The sequence below is a fragment of the Meles meles genome, chromosome 10 (genome assembly GCF_922984935.1).
Source record: "Meles meles chromosome 10, mMelMel3.1 paternal haplotype, whole genome shotgun sequence".
In the NCBI taxonomy this organism is placed as follows: Eukaryota; Metazoa; Chordata; class Mammalia; order Carnivora; family Mustelidae; genus Meles; species Meles meles.
The window spans coordinates 33,386,528-33,399,637 of NC_060075.1; the positions used below are offsets into that span (position 1 = coordinate 33,386,528).

The window sequence follows — 13,110 nt, forward strand, 5'->3', positions numbered from 1 at the left end:
GATGACTGAATGATGAAGACCACCCCCGCCCCCCGTGCCCAGCCATTAGAATAATGTTAGATGCTACATCTAACATCTAACAAATGCTACATTTGTTAGAATAGTGGTTAATGTTTCACGTTGTTCAACTCTCTCTTTGTTTTTTCTGTTTGTTTGTTTGTTTGTTTTTCCACAAAATAGGTTAAGTTCAAAGTCCCAGACGATTTTGTTACCTGAGTAACATCCCTTGTACCCTTCATCTCTCATACCATCTCTCGTACCCTTCAGGATGAAAAAAATGTACACCTGGTGGTGCCCCCTGCCACTCTCAGATGGCTGGCAAAGGGTCTACTGAAAGGGCACCAGATCAACAACAGAAATAAAATGTATGTGCAATGCTCCTTGATGCTCATCACCTGGTGAGACAGTTACGAAATGCGGACTGAGACTGAATTACTCTAGGAGAAAGAAAAAAAAAAAAAAACAGATCTAATCTAGCTCTTTAATTTCTTCCTTTACATCCTTCAAGTACCAGAACTAGTGCCCTCCCCTTCAAGAAGCAAACTTCTTCCCCCAGTTTGGGTCAGGAACCCCTCCTTTGTTCTCCATAGTATTGTATGTTCCCCTCATGTAATCACAGCACTCACCACTGTGTCTCCTTTAGGAGACGTGAGAGTTCCATGAGGACAAGAACTTTGGCTTTTTTTTTTTTTTTTCAATCATAATATTCAAAAGAACCTGTATTCATATTAGGGACGTAGGAAATGTTTACTGACCTGATAAAGAGACCAAGCTAAGAGACCTTATTCTTCCCTCTTCTTTTATGAATGGAGAAATTACAGGCCTTGCATGCACTCATTTGTTCACTCACTGAGTTTCAATGATGGAGCAGACACTCTGCAAAATGCTAGAAATACTGTCATAAAGCAGCTGAAACATTACAGTGTGATTTGATAAATGTTGCTAAAGATAAAAATGCTACAAGTCGACAAAGGTGGAGAGAGATTGGACAGCCTCTCAGAGAAGGCTTCCCATGAAATAACACTGGAGCTGGGTTATGAAAAACGGGCAAACACACCAGACAGGGAGACAGACTTCTAGGAAAAGGGCCATGAGAAAACATGGCATGTTCAAGAAATGAAAAGGAGAGGGACAGGACTGCAACTGAAGCCACAGCTGGCAAGAAAGGTGAAAGCACCTTATGCTATGCTAAGGAGTCTGGGCTTCATCTTCAGTGGAATGGAAACCAAGGCAGCTTTTTAAGCAAAGGGGTGACGTGATTACATCTAGTTAGACAGAAGGTTCTGCTGTTATCATGAAAGAGAATGGAAACATTCAGTAAAGTTCAAAAACTAGGAACAAGGAGGCCAGAGACTCAGGCTAGAAATACTAACCTAAATAAATGATCCTTAGCTAAACCAAAATCGAGAGAAAATAAAATTAAACAAAATAAATATTTCCTTTCCTTGTGATGCTTATATTCTATTTCCCTGGTAGAAGCTGTCAACACCTTGGGAAAATAAACAGCATTTTTCTCCGGAGACTATTATTTAAATAACAACATTATTACAGTCTTATAGTCATAATAATTTAGGAAAAATAAGTAAATCATGTTCAAACTGAAGGACTTTCCGTACCTGAGACACTTTGCCTGTTGGAATCTGAGTCCCCATTGCTGGAGTTAGAATTGTTGGAGGAGTTGTTGTCAACCCCTCCCAGGAGGGGGCGCAAGTGGCTTACTGAGACTTGTTCAATGAATGATGTTCCATACTTGCGAAAATACCACCATTCAAATATCTAGAATAGAAAGACAGTAAGAGTGATTATGGTCCTTGTTACTGTTCATGATTTTCATACACATGCCCAAGAAATACAATGCATTTACTAATTACATCCACCTTAAATACTTAATTTTTACTCCAAAAATTTTGCTTAATTTATTCTAAAAACTACAGAGTTTAATAAAATTAGAACACCAATTACATTTTAATTCTCAATGTAGTTTCCTCCACTTGATGCTAGCTTTCAAAGAAAATCCATAACTACAATCATGGATAAAAGAACACTGTTAAGAGCTGCTCAGTATTGTTTTCCTCCAAATGTATGTACTATTCTAACAAAATCACCATGGCAGAAAGACAACTCCAGAAATGTCTACAAATAAGCAAGTTTTAGAAGAATGGCTTATGAAATATTCCAAGTCTTGGCACCTTACATTCTGTTAAAGCCATACCTGCATAAAAATTTTAAGATAGCAAAATTTTACTTTTATTTTAAAAAAAAAGCATTTCCTTAGAGAAATGCTGGTTTTACAGAAAGAATGGAAGGCATCCCATTTCTTGTATGGATAGTACTCAACTACTAAGAGACTTAGCAATGTCCCACCTGCTTTATAAACATAAGCATCTGTTGAACACCATTAAGGTTTCCTAGTTCACCAGCTTACCAATTATTATATACCATGAATTACAAAGGAGAAAAGAGGTAATTTTCATTAATAAAAGGAAAGAAGCGGTAACACTCATATGACTAGGCTGCAATAATGACTTCTAAGCACTGGGAAAACAAGCAACCTCCCCTAAGCCTACTTCCCTGGCCCCTTGGTCCCTCCAGCGAACACTTTACCACTCCTGTTCAAAGCTGCTCTCTCCCACATTCTTTCTTCTCTTCCTTGCCTTATTTGGGATTTGTTCCTTAAGCAGCCACAAATCATCACACAGAAGAAATTTAAGAATCAGCTATATCCCAGAGTCTCACAGGATTAATTATACCATATTTTTATAATATAATACAGAATGTGGTACTAACATAGAATTAATTACCTTTATGCTTACCTATTTTTTTAATGTATTTTTTTAAGATTTTATTTATTTATTTGACAGTAGGCAAATAGATCACAAGTAGGCAGAGAAGCAGGCAGGGAGAGAGGAGGAAGCAGGCTCCCTGCTGAGCAGAGAGCCCGATGTGGGGCTCAATCTCAGGACCCTGAGATCATGATCTGAGTTGAAGGCAGAGGCTTTAACCCACTGAGCCACCCAGGCGCCCCTCTTTTTTTTTTATTAACATATATTATTTGTTTCAGGGGTGCAGGTCTCTGACATACACAGTCATACACAATTCACAGTGCTCACCATAGCACATACCCTCCATGCACATCACCCAGGCACCCCCCATCCCTCCAAACCCCCTCCCCTCCAGCAACCCTCAGTTTGTTTTTGAGATTTAGAGTCTCTTATGGTTTGTCTCCCTCTCTGGTTTTGTCATGTTGCCTTTTTTTCCTTTCTTCCCCTATGATTCCCTGTCCTGTTCCTTAAATTCCACATTATCAGTGAGAGCATATGATAACTGTCTTTCTCTGATTGACTTATTTCGCTTAATGTTAATACCCTCTAGTTCCATCCATGTCATTGAAAATGGCAATATTTTGTTTTGTTTTGTGTGTTTTTTTTAAGATTTTATTTATTTGACAGACAGAGATCACAAGTAGGCAGAGAGGTGGGGTCGGGGGGAGCAGGCTCCCCGCTGAGCAGAGAGCCCGATGCTGCGGGGCTTGATCCCAGGACCTTGAGATCATGACCTGAGCTGAAGGCAGAGGCTTTAATCCACTGAGCCACCCAGGTGCCCCTGTTTTGTGTTTTTTTTTTTTTTTTTGATGGCTTATGATTATGTATTTCATAAAAACAAGATTTTGTTACCTACTCTGGAAGGGACTTTGGGCTATTACTTAAAAATCAATGTTTTCTCTTTTCTGCTCTACCAAACAAACAAAACACCTTTTAAGAGGAAAAGAACATCTATGAATGACTAAAAGGAGACATCAATCAAACCAAATGTTTCCAATTCTATGACAACTCTAATTTAATTCCAAAAAGTTACCCTTCTGACTATATAAATTTTCACATGTTAAGAAATTCCAGTAACTTCAGTGGGCAGACATGGAAGAGAATATGTAGGAAAGCTAAGAAGGGACAGAACTAGTCTATAACATGTGGAATGCTAGGAATAAGAGATCTTTTTTGAAGGAACAAAGCTAAGAATTGTAAGATGACAAACCATGAATCCAAGGAGTATGTTACCTCAGGCAAGTTATTTCACCTTTTTGAACAGCAGTTTCTGCAATTGTAAAGTAGAAATCATATTCATTCTTTATCTTCAAGGGTCCTCCATTTTCACACCCATGTAAAACACCTAGTTTTAATTCCCATATAAAATCCCCAGTTCAGTACTCATTGCATGTTTGGTTCTCAAAAGTAGTAGCAAAGCTACCATTAATTATATCGATAATGTACATGCCTTCCCTGAACAGGACACCTGACATACTGATGCCCTCCACTGTCACTAGTCTATGATTCAGGCTAGAACAGCATCTTCTTGTCTGTTACTAAGTTGTCAGCTGAAAGCCCGAGAAATCATCGTGAAAAAGGGTACTGTGCTCACCATTTAGTTCTGCCCACTCAACAAAGCCCTTAAGAGATCTGTGGCTTCGCCTTTATTAGAAGAGAAGGAAGGCTCCAAGCAACCCAAGAACACTGGGCACAGAACTGGCAATGGCCTCAATCACTGTGGCGGAGAGCTTTTGTTACCCTAAGCGTTTGCTCTGCTTTCTATATTATGCTGCTGGGCACCTGCCAGGACTTCATTCACTCAGTCACATGCAGGAAGTGCTCCACACCAGGCAAGAGCTGTGCTCCAGGGTTATATAAAATGCACATGTGGCCCCTGATACCACGAGTCCATGCCACAGACCACAGCGCCTCTCACAGCTTCCTCCTGATATAGCCTATACCCATCACAACACGTGCGCGCGCGCACACACACACACACATGCACACACCTTGAAACTCCAGATTTCTCAGTTTCTGCAGAAGAATCATACAATGTCAGTACTAAAAGGGACATTAAAGGACCACGCACAATCTCCATTTAAAGAATGAGGAAGGACCAAGGTCACACAGCAAATTAAGTAGCTGTTCAGCCTAAAGTCCCAGATCTCACCAGGGCTCTGCAACAAGTCATTTTTTGGTAACTCTGTTGCATACTGAAACACAGACAGATGTAGCCTATCATTTTCCTTTTCAAATCTTTATATCCTACTGCCTTTCATCGACTCCACTGTTCCTTTGCCTTCTCAGCTATAAAACCAATCCAGAAGTAGTCTATCAAGTGGGACTGGATAATTCATCCTAAATAATTCATATTAATGAGGCATTTGCATGATAATAGGAGACAGACCTTCCATCCAGGATTTCTAATGCAGGATTAACAGATCTCAGTAAAGACCCAGTTATTCATGCAGCTATTTGGGGGGCAAGGGGGAAGTCTTCTCAGGCCTGTCTTTTTCACAGCAGCAGATGCCTTCTTATCTATCATGATCCTTCTTTGTACTATACGAATGTCCCCAGTACCCTAGGGCAGAGACTCTAATACCTGTTGAAGGAACAACTTGCAAAAGAAAGTAGGGAAGGGGGGTGCCTGGGTGGCTCAGTGGGTTAAAGCCTCTGCCTTCAGCTCAGGTCATGATCCCACGGTCCTGGGATCGAGCCCCGCATCGGGCTCTCTGCTCAGCATGGAGCCTGCTTCCCTTCCTCTCTCTCTGCCTGCCTCTCTCCCTACTTGTGATCTCTCTCTGTGAAATAAATAAATAAAATCTTGAAAAAAAAAAAAAAGAAAGTAGGGAAGGACTTGAAGCTTTCTTTTTTTTTCTTAATTAATTAATTAATTTTATTTTTTTATAAACATACAATGTATTTTTATCCCCAGGGGTACAGGTCTGTGAATCGCCAGGTTTACACACTTCACAGCACTCACCATAGCACATACCATCCCCAATGTTTGTTTTGTGAAGATTAAGTGTCACTATGGTTTGTCTCCCTCCTGATCCCATCTTGCTTCATTTATTCCTTTCCTACTCCCCAAACCCCCCATGTTGCATCTCCACTTCCTCATATCAGGGAGATGATATGATAGTTGTCTTTCTCCAATTGACTTATTTCACTAAGCATGATACCCTCTAATTCCATCCACGTCGTTGCAAATGGCAAGATTTCATTTCTTTTGATGGCTGCATAGTATTCCACTGTGTATATATACCACATCTTCTTTATCCATTCATCTGTTGATGGACATCTAGGTTCTTTCCATAGTTTGGCTATTATAGACATTGCTGCTATAAACATTCGGGTGCACGTGCCTCTTCGGATCACTACGTTTGTATCTTTGAAGCCTTCTTAAACCTCAAACTAAGTCTTCTAATTTGGGGTTAGCAAAATAATTTGCCCCTTATCCCAAAACCTGACGGGCTTGGGCTAGCACCTCACAGGATTTTTAAATAGCTACACACATCCAAATGGGCAGATGGTGTTATTTAACACTCACATATTTGGTGTCACTTTGAATTCTTCTCCCTGGTGCATAACTGACAATGCAAACAGCAAAGCTCTCATAAACAAATTTAGATTTTAAAATTAGTCCTTGGACATGCTAGTAGCTTAGTGGGCTTTGCCTCAGTGGAATAAAACAGGTTTTAATCTGACAATCATAGAATTAAAATATAAATTTACTATCTAAAGTCTTAAATGCATAATCCCTCTAGCGCTTTTTTTTTCCATCTTATGCTTCACGCCAAAGATTATACAGATCAAGTAAGATGAGAACTAAAAACCATCCATTCAACATGGCATTTAGGAAATCAACAGTTGCCCTCTCATCTAGCCGAGTTCAAAACTCACATATACTTCATGATAGCCAAGTTGTGTGACCTTGTTTGGGTCTCTTGATTCTCTGGGGCTCAATTATCTGATACACAAAATAATGTCAGAGTAAGCCCTCAGTTAATGTTGGATGGATACACAGATGAATGATTACAAGCCTGGGTGGATGGACGGTTGGATAATTAAATGGATGGATGACAAGGGCTGGCCCAGTGCTTTAATGGAAGATAGTCTAAATCAACAGCAGGATCAATGAAAGTTCTTCTGTTCTTTTTATTTGTTATTTTTTTTAAAAAGAGAGACTTATACAAATTTGTGGCAGGGTAAAGAATCTAGTGAAAAGAGAGACATTAAAGATACAAAAGAGTACAAATTACCAAGAGGCATGATGCCAAGAGCCCAGAAAGCACACCCACCCCACCTTCAAAATGTAACCTATCATTTCTTGCCCTGAGACAGGAAGAAAAGGAAGGATGAATGATGAAAGAGGGAAACATTCTATTTTGGAAAATAGGGTGTGATATGCGCTGTTACACCAGTAAGAAGGCAACAAAGGGACAAAGTGGGTGACACTGATCTTAGTGGAGATGAGGGTAAGACTTGCCTTCTGAGAGTAAGGAAAGTAGGGATGGAATTGCGAATGTGAAGTAGTAGTTTATATCTACATCCAGAAGGACCAAAAACTATACTCGAGACCCACATCGTATTTAAAATTTGTCAAGTACCCCATTAGCAATGCCTTGTGGCCCCCTCCATACTATTTGGCAGAAGTAGAGAGGATGACCAAAAAGCACCAGGATTAGGGGTAGAGATACAGGTTTGGAGCTGACCTAAAGTACAACTCTCCCACAGGGAAGGAACAAAAATCTGGCAAAGGGATAAACAAACAAGACCCTTCCATCTACCCTACAAACCTAAAAGCTGAGTCTTTCCTGAAGATGGCTAGATTCTTCCTAGCCAATAAGCCCTCTTCTTCCTGAACTGCATGTTCCATAAATAAAACAATTCTTGTGAATCAGGGACTTCCCTATACCCTATACTTAAAAATGCTTCAAGATTCCCATACAGCAGCACCTTAGTAATTCCACACCAATTCCATTAAACCCACAAGAAATACAAGGATGTCTCAGCCTGAAATTGGCTAAGTGCTTCTTAACGATTAAGTAGTAATAATATCACAGGAGAATAGATACAATGATGTTGGAGATTAAAAAGGGAAACATGAAACTTTCACGCAATCTGCTCCCAAATAGAAAGACTGCAAAATTGACACCTATTCTAAGTCTTTAGAAATATATCTGGTGGTAAACAGTTTTTTGGCAAAAGGGGGTCTTCTGTGCTTAAATGAGATATCAAGGCAGTGGGCATGGATTACATAATATTCATAATCTTTTTAGTTTCTTGTTAGAATTCCCAAATACATCCTTGACTCTGCACCTAGTGACCCTTTCAAAGTCCTCCCACCCCGAACCCAACTCCATATGACAGATTGTCTTTCCCTTCTGGTTCCTGTTATGTTTTATTTAGGAATACTGGCGTGCTATAGAAGGGGTCTTAGCTTCCCACTTCCTTGGTCTCAGTCAGTCCCTCCTCGGTCATATGCCCCGAAACAATGGAGGGGGGCTGTGTGAAGAACTGGTATTCATGCCCTTCACCCGTTTTCCTGGCCACCTATCACCCAAGTTTTAAGAAAAGAGAGAAGACAGAAAAGTGAGGTTCTCTTCAAGGTCAATAGTCAATGATCCACCCCCACCTCCATGTCTGTATGTTCACAGGATGAGATTTACCTCTGTAACGTTAATGAGTATGGCCTGGAGAGGAGGGTCACCTTCCTGGGGGAAGACCAGGAATCGTACTGACACGGGTAGAAGCCATCCTGCACTGTGGGCCTCGGGCCCTGCCAGTTCATGCCAGAGGCCCCTATCCTCGTGGTCCCTCTCCTGGAGATTCAGATTCAGATTCAGTTGGTTTGTAGTGGTGGTTGGATCCATCGCTTTAAACAAGCTCCCCAGATCATTCTGACACAATCAGTTCATTCATTCACTCACTGGATTTCTGTGCTTTCAACAAATATTTTGTAAGAGTCTACCCAGGCATTATATTATTGCATACAAAAAACAGATATGGTCCCAGTCTTTGTGAAGCTTCCATTACACAGAGGACAAAGGCCATAAATGGTGACACAAATAAAACATAATTATAAATTGTGTAAGTATCATGGTTAATTGGAGAAAGAAAAAATGTTTCCTCCAGGGAAGGGTGTACCCATCCTTCTCTCTCTTTTCTCTTTTTCTTTTCTTTTTCCTTCTTTCCTTCTACCCACTTTCTTACCTCCCTGACCCATTTCTGTGGATCTATTAAAATAAAAACGTCAACTGTTAGATACTACTGCTACCCACTTTCTTGATCAACACCATTATGAGAGGCAGAATGTACTATGCCAAGGCAGCAGAAATTTAACTTCAAGCCCTCACTCCACCCTTACCTACTAGGGTAACCTGAGCGAGTCATAAGCTTTCCGGATGCCTAATCTTTAAGTCTTTACTGGTTTAAACTGGATGGCTTCTGAGGGTTCTTTTCCCCAGCCCTGTAAGTACATGATTTCAAACATCTCAAATTGTGCTCAAATCTAAACTGATAAAGTCAAAGGGCAATTTTGTCCCTTTATCTGCTATGCTTACATTCACCTTCTTCACTTCTGCATGTCTAATCATTAATCTGCTCCACTCAAATACTCCTGTCTACAGTCAGAGTCTGACAGGCACATGTCTACTCTCTGGCCTGGCACTTTGCTTGGTCTCCTGTGGAAAATCACTAATTTTTATGGTGACCCCAAGAAGCTGTAATCTGATAAAGCTGAATGAGCCACTGTTTCCTCTAATCATCTGCAGGCTCCCCTACGATGTGATCCCCACAGCATCTCTCCTTCTTTATTCTATAGACAAGAGATAACTTGTTTCATAAATCAACACATTCTGACATTTATTGGAGCTTCCCACATCCTAAGAGCCCTTCCAATCAAGTTTCCCTGAGTCTTTTTTGACTCATACCTCCACAATCACCATCATTAGGGTGATCCACACATCTGTCAATTAAAGTGCTATCTCAAGTGCAAGTCAAGTTGAAAGGATCCCTAACAATCTTCCAGTCCCACTTCCTTACTTTTGAACAGGAAGGGATGCAGGACATAATCAAAGAGATCCAGATTCAAATTTTACCATTTCTCTACTATATAACTTTGGTCACATTATTTAATGCTTGTGTCTGTTTATACTCAGTGGCATAAAGCCACTGCTAAAGCTACTATATCTACCACTTAGAATTTTAAAGAGAATTAAATGAAGTAATATATGCAAAGTGCTTAATATCTGGCACAGAGTAGGGTCTCAATAAATGGACCTTTTGATACAACTTATTCCTAATTCTCATCTCTTCTACACTTCGCCAAAAACATAATTTTTTACATGTTATCTATGAGTTCAGTCTTTTATTTACTACTCTAATTTCCTCCCTCTTTAGTTCTTGATTCTCACTTTTTAAAATTATGCCTTAGATGCCTTTTTTTATATCTATTTAATATATGTGTAAAATGTGGGAGTAGAAGCATGTCTACATCCATGTTAATGGGGAATCTATGTATAAATGTCCATATAAGATACAGCATTTTCTCCATTCTACCAACATTTCAAAAAAATTAAGGGGAGCATTTTCTCCACATAACCACCTTCCCACTCTCAAAAAGAAAACCCAGAAATCTTCTCCACTGAAATGAACATTATTCTGAGAGGCTACTTTAAACAGACTGGGCACGTCCTTGCTAAAGCAACTAAAAGATTAAATTGGTTGGTTTGGACTGTGAGGACAGGTGCAGTTCCTGTGGCTGGAACTGGACTGAGATCAGAAGCCTTGTGCCAAGAGGCCAAGAGGGCAGAGGGGCCGCTTGGAGTTAAGCAAGGGAGAGAGCTGGCCGGATGAGTATGTGGGCACAAGGCCAAAAGGGAAGAATGAAAGATAGGTGGTGTAACCTAACTCTTTGCTGGCTTTCAACCTGCAAAATTAAGAAGACACAGTGATGTCTAGTAAAATACACATCAATTAGTACTCATCTATTTTTAAACACATTAGTGTAAAAGACAGTAGCATTTGCCAAATATATTTTACTTGTATGTATATTCGTTCAGTTAGATGACTTTTTCAGGGTGTTTTTATTTACCCCTCTTCTCTTAAGACAACACACTGCATGACAATTTCCATCTCCAGCATAAGAATCCTGAGGTCCCCAAACAACCATTTCCCCAGAGGCACCCCTGACTTTCAATGTTCACTGCTCGGCTCTCTGTCCATCGCTCAGGGGAGAGTAGTTAGGTAATTGTCTCTCTGTGCCAGCAAACAAACCACTAAGGACCTGATCCTTTACCTCAGTGCTGTCTCTCCATGAATGCACTTGGCAGAAAAGAATAGTGGCTGAATAGAAACCTCAACCCTGGGTACATTTCAAGGGCTACCTAAGCTAAGTCCCCAAAGGCAGGACAACACCGATGCCCATAATTTCTCAAGCGGGAGGCTAAAGCTTTCTAGAACTATTCCTGCATCGTAGCAATTTTGCCCTCAGTATGGACCGAGCATTTTTGAGCAAGGCCTTCCAAAATCTTCAAACATCATGGGTTTTCCGAAGCTCACAGTTTCACATCGAGCATAGCCAGTGCCTCCTGAGAAGGCTGCAGGACAGGTGCCACCTGAGACGCTCCGCACTGCCTGTCCGGTTTCAGCAGCTGCCCTCCGCACACAGGAGAGGCAGTCCAGCAGAGGGGGTCGCGCTCTGCTGAAATCCCTTCATTTGGAGAACAAGAAAAGTAGGCAGGTAGGATTTCACCTCCCTGAGTTGGAAGATGAAAGGATTGCTGGGTCTAGCTTACCAGAGAAAAAGGAAATCACCCACACTCTGGCAATCAATTTATAGCCTAGCGAACCCACACCAAGATAAAATCCAGACCTGCCATTTGTCCAGCAAGCTAGGAAAACAGCTGAGAACTTGACCAGAAGGTGATGAACGAGTGACAGCCTGCCTGGGATGAACTCCTGTTTTTCACTATTTGCCAGAGATGTGACCTAAGGCCCGTTACTCACTTGCCTGTGTTACTTATTCAGCCTATCCATTAGTAAAATGGAAACAAGGCTGGCAATTACCTCCTCCTACTGCTGTGACGAGTAAATGAATTAGCATGTAAAGTGCTTAGATCAGTGCCTGGCACACAGTAAGCACCATCTAAGTGGGTAAACCGTTCTTAAGTAGATACCCTTGAGGGAGGAATACACAAACAAAAAGCTATTTTCTGCATCAGAGTGAATTACTAATTTTTAAGCATGAAATTGTTATTCAGATTACACCTAAAAGTTCACTTTCTTTGGTTTATTTAATCAAAAAATATTTCAAAGCTATTTTAGAAAGAAAATATTAAAATGTTATTTTAAATGTAAATAATTATTAGATGAGGACTTGAAATACCTTCTCCTCTCCCCCCAAAAATATACATGCTAAAAGGCTGCCATGTTTTCAGCACATCCTCATTAATCATTTATCAAGCATTTGAAAGCATTTTCTAAGTTTGAAGTTTTTCAGTCCATCAAAGAATATCAAGGTGGGAACCTGAGGGCACGGGTTCTAGGCCTGACTTTGCCACAAATTAACATGCGCTTAAGCAAATCACCTTAGAGCTTTGTGAACAACTCTCTCTAGTATCCCTACTTTTCACATGTCCTCACAGAACAGAGAACACTTAGAGACAATGATGGGTGTGCAGATCTGCATATAAGAAGCAATAAGGTACAAATTACTATACACACCTTACTTCAACCCATATCAAAGAGAAGTTTTAATATGCTTCCCTTCACCCTGGCTTGGTCTCTGTGCAGTATTGGGCTTTCTATGAAGATTTCCATTTATAAAACATCTTGGAGTGGTTTTTGCTCATGTTCTTCACATTTCTGTCCCAGTAATACCAACTTCAAACATCTCCTCCCTTGGGTACAGCAACCCAGGTGATACAGCAGAGCAAGATTAACCTGAATATGCTTTGACCACAAAAAGAAATGCTCCCAAACTACCACCATTCCTTTAAGCTGTTTACAGGTTTCTGCCCTGCATACATTGCTCTACCCTACGAGCCCAAGCCTCTGAAAACCTCCACTGCTCTAGGTTTGTATATGTATTTGTTCCATTTCTATGCCCTTCTTCCCTAAAACTTGTGTTTTTCTAGTGCTCTTCTCATCAACTCTGTCGTATCTTTCTTATTCTTATCTCTATAAAAATTAGTAATTAGTAATCACAGCATTATGTGTAGGCAAAAAAAAAAAAAATTAAAACTTCTTTCTCCTTAAAGGTCATTTGATTATACTAGCATGACTACAGTAAATTAGATGG

At 40.3% G+C, this 13,110-nt stretch overlaps 1 protein-coding gene across 8 annotated transcripts in view; it reads right to left on the bottom strand.

The window, feature by feature from the left end:
• Positions 1-13,110, bottom strand: part of ST7 (suppression of tumorigenicity 7) — a 248,802-nt gene that overhangs the window by 104,886 nt on the left and 130,806 nt on the right. For all 8 annotated transcript variants that reach the window (XM_046021010.1, XM_046021009.1, XM_046021012.1 and 5 more), the window contains exon 3: positions 1,617-1,776. In XM_046021010.1, the coding sequence (XP_045876966.1) occupies positions 1,617-1,776 (160 nt within the window). The remainder of the gene's footprint in view (positions 1-1,616; positions 1,777-13,110) is intronic.